This window comes from Embiotoca jacksoni, unplaced genomic scaffold, assembly GCF_022577435.1.
Source record: "Embiotoca jacksoni isolate LCO1_2020_lvr unplaced genomic scaffold, fEmbJac1.0.p SCAF_1, whole genome shotgun sequence".
NCBI classification, from domain to species: Eukaryota; Metazoa; Chordata; class Actinopteri; family Embiotocidae; genus Embiotoca; species Embiotoca jacksoni.
The window spans coordinates 2,951,306-2,966,862 of NW_027185229.1; the positions used below are offsets into that span (position 1 = coordinate 2,951,306).

Consider the following 15,557-nt stretch of genomic DNA (forward strand, 5'->3'; position numbering starts at 1 on the left):
AATGTCCCCCGTGCTGCTCTGGGTGGTCAGTAAACAGTGAAGTGGAAACCTTTTGGTCCCGTGGATGTCGTTGCGACGGCGGTATCGCACCACTGAGCCAAATGCTGCGCCGGTTTTTAAAGGCCTTCACCAAATGTCGCAGCAGAGACGTGCACAGAGGGAAAAGAGCCAAAAGAGAATCACTGCGTGGTGAGTTAATTAAGAAGGAGGGAGCTCGTGCTACTTTAAACAAAGAGGTTTTTAATAAATGAAACAAGTCTCGAAATGACTGGCGAGAATTTAAACACGCTTTTCTACAGAGCGTGTTTACCCCCGAAAGCCTTGGATGGACAACGGCGTCCATTTGTAAGGGGCCAGTGATCTCGCTTTTTTTTGCGGTGACATTACTTTCAATGAGCGAAACGATTGAGTTCCTTCATTAGGGGCCTTCGCCACCGCAGGGCCCCCAATTAGCAGAGCTCTCTGAACAAGTTGAGACTGTTCGCGGAGGTCTCGTCCTGGAAACAAAGAGCAGTTTAGACCCAATTAAACGTGAGGGGTTGCTTCGTAAACCTCGGGGGCCTTTACAGTGGCACTGAGACACAGAGAGAAATCTTTAGAGGACTGAAAAATGGAAAGAAAAATGAAAAAAAAACATTGAAGGAAAGCCTGTAAAGAAAAACTAAAGTTTACTAGCAGTATGTGTGGTTCAAAAAGGCCCTAAAAAAAAAGGTTAGGAAGCAATTTAGCTGTTTGAAGGGGAGCAATGCAGTTAACAAAGAAGAGTGGCTGAGGTGAGCTGTGATGGCTCAACTGATGATTGGTCAATTTACTTGCTTGGTTTAGATAGAAAATGTGCATTTAGTGGCCAATCAGCTTTGAAATAATCAGTCTACTGGTTATTTCTCGGTCTATAAAGCCAAATCGACTGTAAACAAATCTCAGTATATTTCCTGGAGACACACAGCAGCCTCTGCATCCCAGTGGGTTGTTAAGCAGAGCTGAGGTTTGTCGATCTTCTCTGTTACACTGCACAAGGCTGACTCATCAAATCCACACAATACGACTCGGAGGGAGGAAGATTTGACTAAAAACGAGAGGCGCGCATCGAGACGTGCACAGACTGTTTGTTTTTTTTAAAAGGCAGCATTTCTGTGGAGGAGGCGAGAGACTGCAGGTGATTGCAGGCTATCCACATCTATCTCCAAGGTGGTAATTTATGTGGATTTTGCTCCCTAAGAACCTCGCGGCAACCGGATTGCCAAAGTAGAAATGACATGACTTCAAAGGCACTGGGGCGGGTGGGGGGCGGGTGGGGGGGCGGGTGGGGGCATTTATGGCGTGATGACGAATCTCACAAAATGCAGCTTGTGGTTCGGATCAGTTACGCTGTTAAAAAGTCCGACTGAAGTTAATGAAATGTCACATCTAGAGCCGTGATTAGCCTCGCAGCAACTGGTGCTCCTGCAGTAAAAGTCATACAAAACCATCCTCTCATGAGGCGAGTGATCATTCACATGCCAGATGTAAAAACATAAATAAATAAAAAACACTTTCCACCTGCAAAGAATTTAACAAATCTGTCTCCTCTTTGATAACAGCCTTTTTCCTCTCCTGGCAAAAACAGGGACGCCAGAGTGGGACTGCCAGGCTTAATAGTTTCCAGAAGTTGTTCCAGTTTGTGAAGGTGTGTGATCACAAGGTCGTAGGAGGGGGGCGGAGGGAGGGAGGGAGGGAAGGAGGGAGAGGGGGGGGGGGGCAGCTCACTATCTGCCTACAGATCTCAGTATGACTGCTGGCATTCAGAGGGTACACGGTGTCACACACGCCTGTTGATGGCGGTGAGGGGGAAGAAACAAACCGTGATGATGACATGGATTCATCAGCAGCAACACGAAGCACAGACGGACTTCAGACATTCAAGTATTACAGAGTTTTTCGGATTGAGGGAGAAGCTCAGCTGCTGTCATCGCATCAAAAACTGCTGAACAGACTGAAGCCAAGACTCATGAAAGACATTACAGCTCTGCAGATGTGTTTTTCTAGGTGTGAAATTGCCTCTATCTGCTGCTCCCCTTCTCTATCGACCTGGAAACGTGTGGTTTCAGCAGCAGGTACTGAGGCCTGTGCTGCAAAGTAAATCACTGGCATGTCACTGTGGAGGTGTGAGGCTGCCTGTATCCAGCGCACTGTGTGTGTGTGTGGGGGGGGGGGGGGGGGGGGGTAAAGAAAATGTGCGATCGCTGCTGTGTCACTGCAATATTCACATGATTCAGTGGGAGACAGAAAACAAAAGGTTTCATCCCCCTCCACGTTGCTTCCACTCCGGGGTACAGTCTACTCTCAACGCACACACACACACACACACACACACAATGGACCCTGTGGTAATCAGCATGCACACACACACTCACGGACTACATTTAGGACAGTAGTTGTGCTTGAATCGGCTCTGCTTACCATCAATAGCCCTGGCCGGAGCGATTACTTCCAAACTGTGAAGGAATCCCAAGAAAAGCAATCCGGCTGCCAACGTGCTGGCCGTGATGCGCAACATGATAGAAAGCCTATCTGGGGAGATTATTAGTCATCAATCGCTTCGCGGTCCTGTCAGGCTGCAGGCTGCAGGCAGGCGACGCCGCGTACAGCAGCCCGGGCGGAGATGCTCCTCGCTGGAAATCCGCTTTCTGGCTGCGCAACGAGGGCTGACAAGGCTGCCGCTGTCTGCCCACTCCGAGACTATTTTTTGCAGACTGTCAAGGCAACAAAAAAAAAAATTGCAAAAAAAGATCTGCGGCTTCTCCCAGCCCGGGATGCTCAGGGGCTCCTCAGATGCATGGACAGCCCTGCCACAAAGGCTAGCAGGCTGAACGGAGCATCCAAGCTAGCCGGGCTTGTAGTCGGAGATGAAGGGGAAGTGGCGCCTGTGATCATGCAGCTGTCCGTCTTTTGTTCTCCCTGCCCCGGTGAGGAAGGCAGCCGCGGAGGAGGAGGAGGAGAGGAGGAGGAGGGGAGGGGGGGGGAAATGAAGACGCCGATCAAATGTTGCTCTCCTCCGCCGCACCGCTGCTGCTGCTGCCGGCCACAGATTGAGCGTGAAGCCTGGAGCTCCGTCAGTCAGCGGTCTGACGGGAGTGACGTCGCAGCATCAGCGGCTCAGCTGGCCCTCCTCCTCCTCCTCCTCCCCCCCCCCCCCCGGCCCCCGACACCCCGCCACCCACCTCCACCAACCCCGTGTAAACTCACCGGCAGTCCTTCTGGAGTCTGTCCCACTGATTTAATGCATTTACTAATTACATCCCTGCTTCCATTACTTTAAAGTACTTTGGGGTTTTTTTTTTGTGCTAATTTAAATAATGATTATAATTTTCCTCACTGAATGATCACCAAATATTGTATAATTAAATTAAGAAACTGACCAGTCCATCCAGTCCTCATATTATATATTATTGAATTAAAACCCCAAAATGAATAATTAACCTCTGTAGGATGTTAAAGTTCTTTGTATAAAGGACCTCCAGAGCCTTGAAAGTGGTTAGAAAGTGACTAAGCAATCAGTATGCAATCAGACAGAAGAGAAAGGGTGATAATTAAAGCCCTTTACAAACGTTATCAAATGTTAAAGCTGTTCCTCTGATCGGTCAACAGGGTTTCCTGAAAATAATTAGAAACTAATCCATTTCTAATTAGATCAAATCTATATTTCTATGTGATGAGAATAAAATGCACCGCAGGAGGAAAAACTTAACTTACTCTAAGTGACATCTGCATCTTAAACATGGCGATAAAAGTGTGTTGCCTTCAGGGGAGAAGTTCTCAAAATAAATTTAACTTTACAAAATGGGTGAATCAAACGTCATTTCAAATGAAAAGTAAAAAGTGCATACTTGATTCAGAGAGCATTATATTTATATCCGTAACAATTCCATTTTCCACAGTAATATTGTCGGTTGTGGTGGATGAGTCCAACTTAAATGATTTATGAGACTCAGCAATCTGAATCCATTAACCCCCCCCCCCCCTCGATGCCGCCTTCACAGGACTGGGGGCGTTTCCATTCAATGACACTTATCCATTAGGATGCATGCATTCTTAAAATGGAGACTTTGGAGGAGGTGATCCTTGAAATGGGACGTGAACTTCTTTGCAGACAAATGTGACCCTTATAAATCTGATGCCGTTACTGCTCAGTGGTTTCCGTGGTCGTACCTGATGCCAGTTTTCTGCTTTCAGGAGGAGTGGAGACGGCTTCTCTCTGGTACAACAACAAGAAAGGATAGAAAATAGAAATTATGGATTGATCAAATACAAAAATTCAAATGTGCCTCTGCAGATCATTAGAAATAGGCTACCACAGTGGAGTGAATATACCTTTTTTTAATCAGTAAATTACTTGTAAGTCTGATGGTTTAAAAGAAAAAAAGAGGGGACACAAGAAAAGTGTCCGTACTTCCGAAGAAGCTGGTAGCCTCAGCTGCTTTTCTTGTCCTGAGGAGGATGGAGGAGAATGTAATACTGTATGTAAGAGGATTACACTATACCTCCCAGAGCAAACCCTCATCTGTGCCGGCACCTCGGCCAACCTGCAGGACGGCACAGCAACAAGCAACGAGCACAGGAACCTTTACTGTACCTCTGACCAAAACTGAAAGCCAAAAGATGGCTTTGTCCTAAGTTAACCCTCCGATGGGCTAAGAAGCTCGTCCAGCTGTTCAAGGCTGCCACCACTGATGCTGCAGTGCTGTTTCCAGCAGGAGTCTGCACATTTTATATCCACCTTGTACAAACTGCTAGATCCTGATAAAAGCTCAGTTCAGGAAGTGATGAACTTCAGTCCAGTGGAGTCGCCAGAGTGAAACAAAGAAGAAGCTGGAAGGTCACAAGTTGAATCTCAAGCAGTTTTTGGTCAATTTGATCAAATCAAAGTGACAAAAAAACCTCCGAAACACATATTTCCTTTCATCATTACAGACTGAAGCGAGTCTGCCAAAGAAAAAGTCTGACCTATTGTTGTGAAAGATCATCTGATGATTTTAAGAGACACTTGATATAATAGCACACATCACATTGTGACTCTGGAAGGTGAACATTTCTATATCTTGCAGTTAAAATCTAAACCGTGTCTCAGTAGAAGTGTGGAGGTGACTGAAGGTCAAAAACTGCAGCAAAACTTCGTCCTCACACTTGAATGTTTTGTTTGCATGTGAGGCAGAGGGGGATTTTTGTATGTCAGCTGTTTCAATTCATCTTTAAAATATGTAAAGACACGAACAGTAAGAGCTCTCCTGACTCCACGATAAAATTCTTAGCAAATATACCTGGGAAGAAAAGGCCAAGATCAAGGACAAAAACTCAGATGAAGTCACAGACAGGAGACACTTATCGTCCTGTCCAAGCCACAAACTATCTGCCTGAAAGACAGAACATTTTTATGATAATGGTTTTGACTTGTTTGTCTTAACATCTCAAGCTCAAGTTTTGACTTCCAAGTTACCGAAGTGTCTTTTCACTTGAGTTAAAAAAAAAAAAAAGAAGAAGAAAAGAAATGGGAATAATTCATATTGTACATGTTTTCATTAAATTTGTATTTATTTTTTTTTCAAACCGATTCTTAAAAAACGTGTCGTGCAATTAAACCAAAAATACGATTATGTCCAAACAAAACAAAGCAAAAGCCACTCAGTGATAAAAGTCACATCCAGCAGGCATCTGTTCATTTTCATAAAACAGAAGATGATGCGAGCTCACATGCAGCCAGCACTTTCTTTCCTCTCGATCCCTCTCAACTCTAAAAACAATCCTCTCGTTAACTTCTCATCATTGAAGTCTTGCACAGGTTCATCTTTTGAAACAATAACCTGAATTTCTGCCCCGAAACGTTGGACAGTCTTCCTCTTTCGAGAGGAACAAGACGTCATTCGAGGCTCGAGTCCGAGTGAAGTCACCAGCTGACGGAGTCAACGTCATGTTGGAAGAATCTTTTAGGATTTTTTTCCACATTAAATCTGAAATTTCATCTATTCAAGTTTGACTTCGAGTTGCGTGACACTCTTTTCAGACTGAGTTCAGCAGTTCACTTTGTCTTGTATGCTCAGACAGAAACACATTTGACAGCTTTTTTTTAATATATATATATATATATATATAATTTGCTCTCCTCATTGTTGATGTACCAGTTCAGGGTGTGTTTGAAATGCTGTGCAGCACTGACACCTAGTGGGTCTACACTGACAATATTTTCCAAATACGAGGAACAATAGGTCCATTGTGTCGAAAAAGAAAAAAGAAAAACAGCCTGTATTCAAAAATCTTACCGAAGTGACTTACGGCCTTGAGTGTTCTTTTCCGTTTCATCAGCCATTTTCAGACCTGTTTCTTATAAAATAAAATAAAAGGCAAAGCACAAAATCAGCTCGAGCGTACACCACATCCAGCACAGAGCTGTTTTTTAGGAACCTCAATCTCCTCTTGATTTTAGAGCCATTATATTTATCTATCTCGTACTTTGCAGGAAGCTTGAAAGGATGCTGCCTTTTTGATTAAAAAAAAAAAAAAAAAAAAATGATGCTTTGAACAACATTTGTTTGTGAGTTTTTAATCAGAAACTTCAATCTTTCCTTTCGTGTTTTTTTTTTGTCTTTTTTTAAATGCCTTGAAGTGTTTTGGCGAGATGTTTTATTTAATGTTTGCTGCATAGCAACAGTGGGACAGTACCAATTAGCGACCAATCAAACGTTGAGTTTCAGCCCAAAAATGTCCTGGTTTACTGAATCCTGTTGCTCAATCCTGATTTAACTGGAAACAGACACGTAGTAAACAGAGCATGGAATGACTTTCAAAATAAATGCACAAATCAAAACACGAAGTCTTCATAAACTTCTTCATCAAACACAAACACACATACAAACCACAGGCATGAACATGTGTGACACACACGCCTTGTTTTGCATCTCTCTGGGGTTTAATGGTTTCTACCTAAAGATGGCGCTGTTTCATCAACTTCTATGTACTGATTCAAAATCTTACATTGCTGAATGGTTATTTAGCTGAACACAAGGCCGCCATGTTTCAACGCTTTCTGCATATTTTCCAGCTGAGCATCAAACAGATTCCACACACTGTCAGTATTTTGAGCTCAGATGAAAGAGGAGAGACATCAAAGACAGACAGAGAGAGAGAGAGAGAGAGAGTAAATAACCTGCATCTGGACGATTCAATGCCAACTTTAGTTTTTTTCACTGATTGTTCCGGTTTGTTCTGAACTCTTCTGTGATCTTCAATTTAGGATCAAAGTGTTTCCATTTCTTGTTGTTTGTGTTGCTATAAATCCATAACTTTAAGGTTTGAGTTGAGTTGTTGTGGTGATTTGTCCTTTCTGAGCTTTAAAAACCTCTTTTTTTGTTGTTGTTGTTGTACTTTGAAATGAACAAAGTGTGATTAATCTAATTGTGTCCATGGTGACACCCACAGCAGGTTACTGGATTAATCGAAGGGGCGCCAACTATCGGCAAGAAAACTGTCCTCACGTTCAGGGAACACCAAACACATCACAGACTGGAAAAACCTCCTCAGATCACTTCTCAGTCAGTTTGGTCATCTCGCATTCATCTCTCACAAACTTGATCCCATCTATCTTTCCATCTTAGTTTAGTTTTCTTTGCATTTCCACAATCATAACGCCCCATAACACCACCGGCGTATTAACACCAACTCACACAACCTGGAAATGTATTGACTGCTCTTATTGTCTTCGTGTTATTCCCTTAGTGGATTACCTTTTTGTGTTACAGTTAATAAATAATTATTGATTTTAAAAAGATTAATGGAAGGGGTTATTCTGTTCATTTTTTTTTTTCTTAATTTCACTTATTTTTCTTATAATTTTTTTTTGTGTACCAATCCAGATATCCAAAAATTCATCAAATCAAACAAATCTAAGCAGGAAAAATCCCATAATTTAACTGACGCACCACTGATGAGCATTGCTGGACTGTGTGAAGACATGGCACACAGTGTTGAGCTGTTCCTGGTTTTTCCAGACATTTTGAGACGATGTTTATCACCATCGACCAGCAGATGGAGGCCGAACACAGATGACAGATAATCTGAGTCCAGAGCTCCTAAAATCATCACTTTCGTTTGAACTAAATCGGTGTTTCTGGATTACAACTTTTTAAAAGCAGAATCTTTTTGCTTCACAAAATGTGTATAAAGATTGAAAGAAAAAAAACAAAGAAAAGGACAATTTCTGTATCAATTAACATGTAAATGTTATTAAACTTATTAATGTTGACAGTTTTTTTTTTTTGTAATAAATTGATGTCACAATCCTCCGTACCCTCTCAGAATAAAAGCGTTGTTGATGTCCATCGGTTGTTTGTCCGTCTCATGTCTGACTTGGATCCATTTCCAGGATGGAGTTTGCTCTTCCTCCTCAGGTTAAGTGCTCATGTATATGTGCAGTATGTAAAGATGTATGAGAGGGAGCGATAAAGAGGGGAGAGATCACAGAGATCAACTCTCTGATGGCTGATATTTGACCCTGCAGCCATTAGACGAGTGACTCACTCACACTGTAAATACTCACATCCTTCATTATAATGACATTTTGCGCTGCATTAATGCCTCATTCATCTCTCGGGGTAATTTTCTTTTCCATCTGTTGCTGCTGCATATCGATTTGCACCATCATCACTGCAACATCAAGTAAAGTCGTCATAGCCTCGACTTAGAAAAACCTTCAAATTATACTGATATTAAAGGAAAATAATGTTTTTTTTTTATTTTTTTAAAAAAGGGATAAATATGCATTATAACATTTCTATTTCAAATAAAACCAAAAAAAATATCAAGCAACAAGACATTAAATATTAAAGAAACCAGTGTCAACATAATGCAGCGGTAAAGCATCTCTTCTCCTCCTCTGCCGACAAATCTATCTGATAAAACCGACGCTGACTGAGTTATTCCAGATTGATTTTTACGTCACCGGATGGAGAGCCATCGCTCCAAACCATCCGAGAACTGAACCTCAGCCTCTTTCCAGAGCAGCTTTTATTGTTGGAGTAAGTGAAAACACCATTCATCTGGTCTGTGTCACGACTGGAGTGAGTATTTCATGCGTCACTCTTTCATCCGAGAGGAGCTGAGGCCCAATGATGCACCTCCGCCCAGTTTACTGCAGCTGTGATGGAAGCCAGGTTGAAGGGCAGAACGGAGAGGGAGGTCCGTGTTCATTCTCACTTTTTTTTTCTACTCATAAAATATGGCCTGATTTAGAAGATTTCATATCTACATCTGGTGTTTTTCTTAATCACCAGAGATTAAACTTTACTTCATAAACACACACAGAGCTGCCTGCAGGCTTACATCAAACCTCTGAACTTATCATGATTTGGACTTACATCATCACTCTTCTTCTTCCCCCCTTCGCTGGTGCCCCCCCCCCCCCTCCACCTCCTGCTCCCGCGCCAGATGGATTACCTCATCAATCAAAGTTCCCAGAATCACGGCCTCTGTGTGTGTGTGTGTGTGTGTGTGTGTGTGTGTGTGTGTGTGTGTGTGTGTGTGTGTGTCTGTCCAACCAATGCAGTGTCTCCCTCCAGCACGAAGACAGTATCAAGTATCAAGTACTGCAGCCATTTTGAGAAAAAAAAATTATATTTTAAGTAATCCCTTTATCATTTATTCATCTACACACACACACAAAACGAAAGCCTTTTAAAGCTGTTTGACTAAATTGCATTATCAAAATGTGTGTGGGGGTCCTGGTTGTGCGGGAGGGAGGAGGAGGGACATATCTTTATGAGCCAGGGGCTTTTAATTTGACAAATATAAGTAGATTTCCAAAGCTCGATTAATAAGAAAGCACAGAAAATGAGGCGTTGAAAACAGAAATATGAACTTTTAAATGACTTTGAAACAGGAAATCAAAATGCAATTAGCTTTAAACTGCTTTTGTGTGTTTGTTTTTTTTTTTTTCATTTCAATTGCCTGCAAAGCATTAAGTAAAAAAAAAACACCAAAAAACCGACTCACCCGTCTCTGTTTAGTGATCTAAGATTAGCAAAGTTAAAAGTCGAGACTGGAATCCAAAGATCTTGACCAGTCGTTAACTTTTTCTAACCCAGCAGAGGAAGTTTTACGATGCTGTACAGTCTTGGGTATTTTTTCCTCCCTTCCTCGAAAGGAACAATTATGGAGCGGGCAACGCTGATAACACCTAAGGAATTTGAGGCATGCACAAACAGCCCTTCCCCCATCCGCTCCCCCCCCCTCCCCCCGGCCCTCATCCCCCGTCTCCCCTTTCCTCCCACTCCATCACCGGGCCTCCCTCTCTGCCTCTTTACACTTCAATCTGTTGCTCAGATTACTTCCAGCTGGGACCCCGGTTAATAACCCACTCCAAAAAAAAAAAAAAATTCTTCAAAACTGATTTACACCAAGAAACGAAAACCAAACGGCGTAAAGTTTAAAAGGAGAAACAAATAAAAGTGTTTTTCCCAACAGGTTGTGCAGAACCTGTGAGGAATAGTCGTGTTGTTTTAGACTTGAGGTTGGAGACAGGATTTTTACGGCTTTTATCAACACATAGTTACTCTGTCACGACCTGTTAATCTCCTGCAGGGATGGTTGCTGTTAAACGTTGACATTCACCGATCAAACAACAGCGGATGACTTGTGGAAATAAACATGTTGAAGTTGAGGAAGACGAATTCTTTAATTTGTTTTTGAGGTAAAACGTTTACAGAATTAATTCACACATAAACAGAAGCTTCATGAATCTGGCTTGAATTCAGTAACATGAAAATGTACTCTTTTACATCCTTTCTTTTTCTATCCTTTATATTTTATTCATTTTAGACCCGTTCACATGGGCCACACCGGAGCTGCACTGCAGTTGACATTTAGGGAACATCTGTTAAAATGGTTTCTAGAAAAAAATTTGTTTTGAAAAAGTAAAAATCTGCATACAAAAAAAAAAATCCCATGCTGTTGAATTTAAGCTGTTGTAAAACAAAATGTGTGAAGAGTGTCAATTTGTTATTGTTCACATATAAGAAGCTGATTCAGCTGGTTTGGGTGGAGCTCGGCTATGTGAATAAATGTTACTGAACACAGGAGCTCTGGCACACTTTCATTTTGTCGAAGTAGCTCTCGAGCTCTACAAGTTTTCTTAATGTGCTGTTTAGAAACTAAGAATAATTGCAGAGGCGACTCGGAAATGTCTGAAACACAAAGCACCTTTAAACTGAGCATTAAAATGAGATTCTCACACACAAACATACGTCTGCACTGTATGTACATATATTAACATTTAAAATAGAAAAGGTATACCAATGTGCACACACTACTGACATGTATTTGCTTTTTGTCCACCTTTCCCTGCAGCAGCACCCTCCCTCCCCCTCCCCTCCCTCCCCCGCCCACCTCACCAAAACTTCCTCTCTCACACTCTCCCTCCACAACACATTCCAGCCGCAGGGAATGCTTGACTGATTGTCTGATGACTGTGTGGGTGTGTGTGTGTGTGTGTGTGTGTGTGTGTGTGTGTGTGTGTGTGTGTGGTGTGTGTGTGTGTGTGTGTGTGTGTGTGTGTGTGTGTGTGTGTGTGTGTGTGTGTGTGTGTGTGTGTGTGTGTGGTCTGTTCTGCAGACGTGTGAAGTAACTATTCTCACGTGAAGTCAGCACACATGCATGCATTTGTCTGTCTGAGCTTCTGAACACGCATCATTTTATTGCTTCTTATTTCACTACAACGGCGATATAAGTCGAGCCAAAAACATTTGGAGAAGAAGCGAGAGTCGGAGTGCACACGTGTAATTCATTACGTCAAGGTCCTAATTAAAACTGCACTTAGTGTAAATCTTGAGCTACTTTTAATGCCCTTCTTTTCCTTTTTTTTTTTTATTTTTTTACTGTGTACTATATGTTCATTATCCTGAAAGATAGTTTATTTTGAAATTCATGACACTAATTCCTGACACCAACCCGACATGCAAATGCCAAAGCAAAACTGTGATTTGTTTGTTTTTTCATCTGCCCGCCTGGTCGGTGGATGGATGGACTATATCTTAAAGTTTAAAGTTGTTTGCGGAGATTGCGTCGAAATGAAAGTGTTTTCTGATTTAAAGCAGGTGTTAAATGTAGCCGGGCGCGGTTCAGATAAAAACTTTTATTTGATTTTGTTTTTACTTTTACCATGCGTCTGCTGCCCTTTTCACATAACGTAAAATTTCCTGAATGGAACCTTTGCCGGTTTAGCCTCTTTCAGCCCACTTCCACATGCTGTCTCTCTGTTAGCCCTTTCGACCTTGAACCCCACAGTGACAGTCTCAATGACCGAGACACTCACTCCCACATGAACTCCCCGAACCCTCCCACACCATTCATATCCACTTTCCTCCACACACAGACTCCCCTTCCTCCCAAACAGCCCACTTTGATGACTGAGGTTCTCCCCCACTCTATTGATGCTGTGTGTGTGTGTGTGTGTGTGTGTGTGTGTGTGTGTGTGTGTGTGTGTGTGTGTGTGTGGTGTTGGGTGTGTTGGTGGTTAATGCAGGGAAAGGGTGGATTTTCCTCAACATGTGCTGTTGTCCTTAAATAGCTTCTTTATGTGTGGTAGTCGTTTTGTTGTGTTTATCACTAGTTTTCTATCAGCAAAGATGGAGTTTCATATTTTACTTTCGATAACAACTAAAATAAACGGAATTATATCAACACAAAACTCCACAAGATGTGGTATTTATTTCTCTGAAAAGACCCTTTGATCCTGTTTTTCTAAACACTTGAATGTTAAGGTTAACGCCCACATCAAAGTCAGAATAAACTATAAAGTATAAAAAAAATCTCTTCTCCTCGACATACCACTCACACCCACGCCTACATACACATATAAGCACGTATGTACACACGCACGCACACACACACACGCGCACACACACACACACACACACACACACACACACACACACACACACACACACACACACACACACACACACAAGCAGCTTGGTGACCCCAGAGGTAATAAGTATGGATTCGCAGGCTAGAGCACTTATGGGTGGAGGGGGCTGGGTTACTTAGCAACTAGCCTGTTGATGACCAAACAATGTTCATGTCGTCAAAGTGGCTGCTGGTGCCAGATGGAGGTTCTGCTGAGTGCAACAATGTCACTGGTGTGCTCCCAAATGGATGAACAGACAAAGACCGGCTGCTGGACTCGACGCCGCGAAGCCATTACGGTTGGAGTTCAGGGGAAATACGGGTGTTTTTTTGTTTTTATTGTCCACAGAGAGGACGGTGAAGCTACAGGAACGTGCAGATCCTGATAACTCTGCAACCCGTTACGTTAGTTTATGAAATGTCTCAGACAGTCTGCAAACGAGAATGTGTGACCTTCTTAAAAACTACAGATTGCATTAGTTTATCCTAAACTAGGACCATATAGACAACTATTACTCTACCATATTATAAAGTGTTGATTTGCATTTGTGAGTGAAGCAAATTACAAGCAAACTGCACAGAACACTGGAAAAGGACTGGCAAGGTCACACGGCTCAGCTTACTCATTTGAATAACATCCACACAACGCTGAAGGGAAGTCTGCTCTGCCCACCAGTTGTAGAAATGTCCAAATGCAGCCTGAGACTCTGTTTATCCATCGAACAGATGCTCTTTAAAAAGTCCTGTTTGGTGTCATCTCTGCGGTTGTGGCAAAGGTTGAGCTTCGCACGCTGGAAAAAAACACAAATGTGATTCACTCTTTTTTCTTGGAGGGATTTTTGGCTTCAGCCCCAAATATTAGCCCAAAAAATAGTGACTAATCAAATATAAATTGACACATGACGCAATATGGAGCTTACAGTTTTCGAGATTTACAATTTGTGGCCGCAGTAGAAGTGCTTTGTAGTGTCAGTGATACCCTCACGCTTTGTAGTATAAGCAGCACTGTTTATTTTGAATGTCACTGCAGTTTAGGACTCAGGTTTCAGCTGCCATCTGTGTCGGGATGCATCTTGGAGCCAATCGCTGGCAACACGAGAAAGTGACAAGGCACCTAAATATAGCCGTCGTGGATAAGAAGCGGGAGTCGAGGGGTGACGAGGCGGCCGTGGATCAGATGTGAAAGGTAACTTCAGGACGCGGCTCATTCACACTCTCATGGCAAATGTTTAAGTTTCGCAGACAGTACGTCTGTCTGCTGTTTAACAGCCTTCGTCTGTGACCTTCAGAGGAAGCGGGACATCGTTAGCGTTGGCACCGCGGTGCATTCGACCCATTACGTCGTGGCCGGTCCACATCATTAGATCGTGCACGTGTTTATTTCAGACCGTTTACAAGACGGCAGCTTGCGGCGCTGCGGCCTCAACAGTCGCAGTTTGTCTGGTTGTGTGTGTCCTGTGTGAAAACTCACCGGCGTCGTGGTTGACTTTGATCACTGCTCCGATGCATCAGACCCGGAGAACTCTCGGAGGAAAAGGTTTGGACACCAAATTCAGGTCACCGTCTCATTATACTTAAAAGTCCAATTTTTTCAGGTGTATTTAGATGAAAACTGAAAATAAACAACCGGGCATCACGACCACTATAGCTAAACGTGAGATGGCTACGCTTGGCGACGTCTAGGCGTGACAGTTACGCGTCTTTACTGAAGTGGACGTTTTGGCCTGTAGCGATTTCTAGGAAAATGAAACCCACTGCATAGTTTCAACCATGTGACTTACAGGGAAACGAGAGCATTAGGAAAGATACATGGTTGGGGTTAGGGGAATGAAAAAAACATTGTTGGGAGTCAGAATCAACTCTTGGATTCGAACCCCGTCGTCCCAGTTGGCAATCTGTGATTACCTCCGAAAACGGCAAAAAAAAGTCCTCTAAACTTGGTCTGAGGACCTGCAAAGCGTGTAATAGACACGCTGGTTGACGACAGCAAAACATGTAACTGTCACGCCTGGACGTCGCCGAGCGTCGCCATCTCACGTTTTGCTGTGGTGGACGGGCGTGTCTATTTGGGTTGAAATAAAGCCGGTTTGATGCTGTTATTACAGACGTCACTGATCTAAACATCCACTCCTCTGATGTGATGACAAAGTTGGCAGTGAAGACACAAACAAGAAGCGGACCATATTTCCACAACGCTGAAGAACACTGTAAATACTTCAGGTAGATTGCTGATTTGTAAACGTCATATGTAGCCTGCTGCCCGACGACTGCTTTGGAAGTGATACTGGTGAGTTGTTGTTGTTGTTGTTGTTTTTTTTACCCCTGTTCCATCGTGAACAGACACTCATCTCATCTTTGCCTTTCGACATAGTTTTTTTTTTTTTTTTTGTAGCAGTAAAAGTTTAATAACTGACAAGCACATTTACACCTTTTTATCCACAAAAGAAAATGTGTTTTAAGTAGGAGCATGTTACATCACGAAATGATCCTCAAACCTCGAGCTGCCCTGAAGGTTTCTGTGACGTGAGCATCGGCAGTCTGGAGTTAACGGAGACGCCTCTCTCCTCTTGGGCAAAACAAGATTCAATTAAAGGGAAAAGTTAAAGCATTCAGTGGAAAAATGCTCATAA

General features: G+C 42.8%; 1 protein-coding gene across 4 annotated transcripts in view; it reads right to left on the minus strand.

The window, feature by feature from the left end:
* The window catches only part of LOC138201866 (low-density lipoprotein receptor-related protein 1-like), a 101,506-nt gene extending 98,415 nt beyond the window's left edge, over nt 1-3,091 (minus strand). For all 4 annotated transcript variants that reach the window (XM_069155404.1, XM_069155385.1, XM_069155394.1 and 1 more), the window contains exon 1: nt 2,440-3,091. In XM_069155404.1, the coding sequence (XP_069011505.1) occupies nt 2,440-2,536 (97 nt within the window). In that variant the 5' untranslated portion in view covers nt 2,537-3,091. The remainder of the gene's footprint in view (nt 1-2,439) is intronic.
* Nucleotides 3,092-15,557: the final 12,466 nt, after the last annotated feature.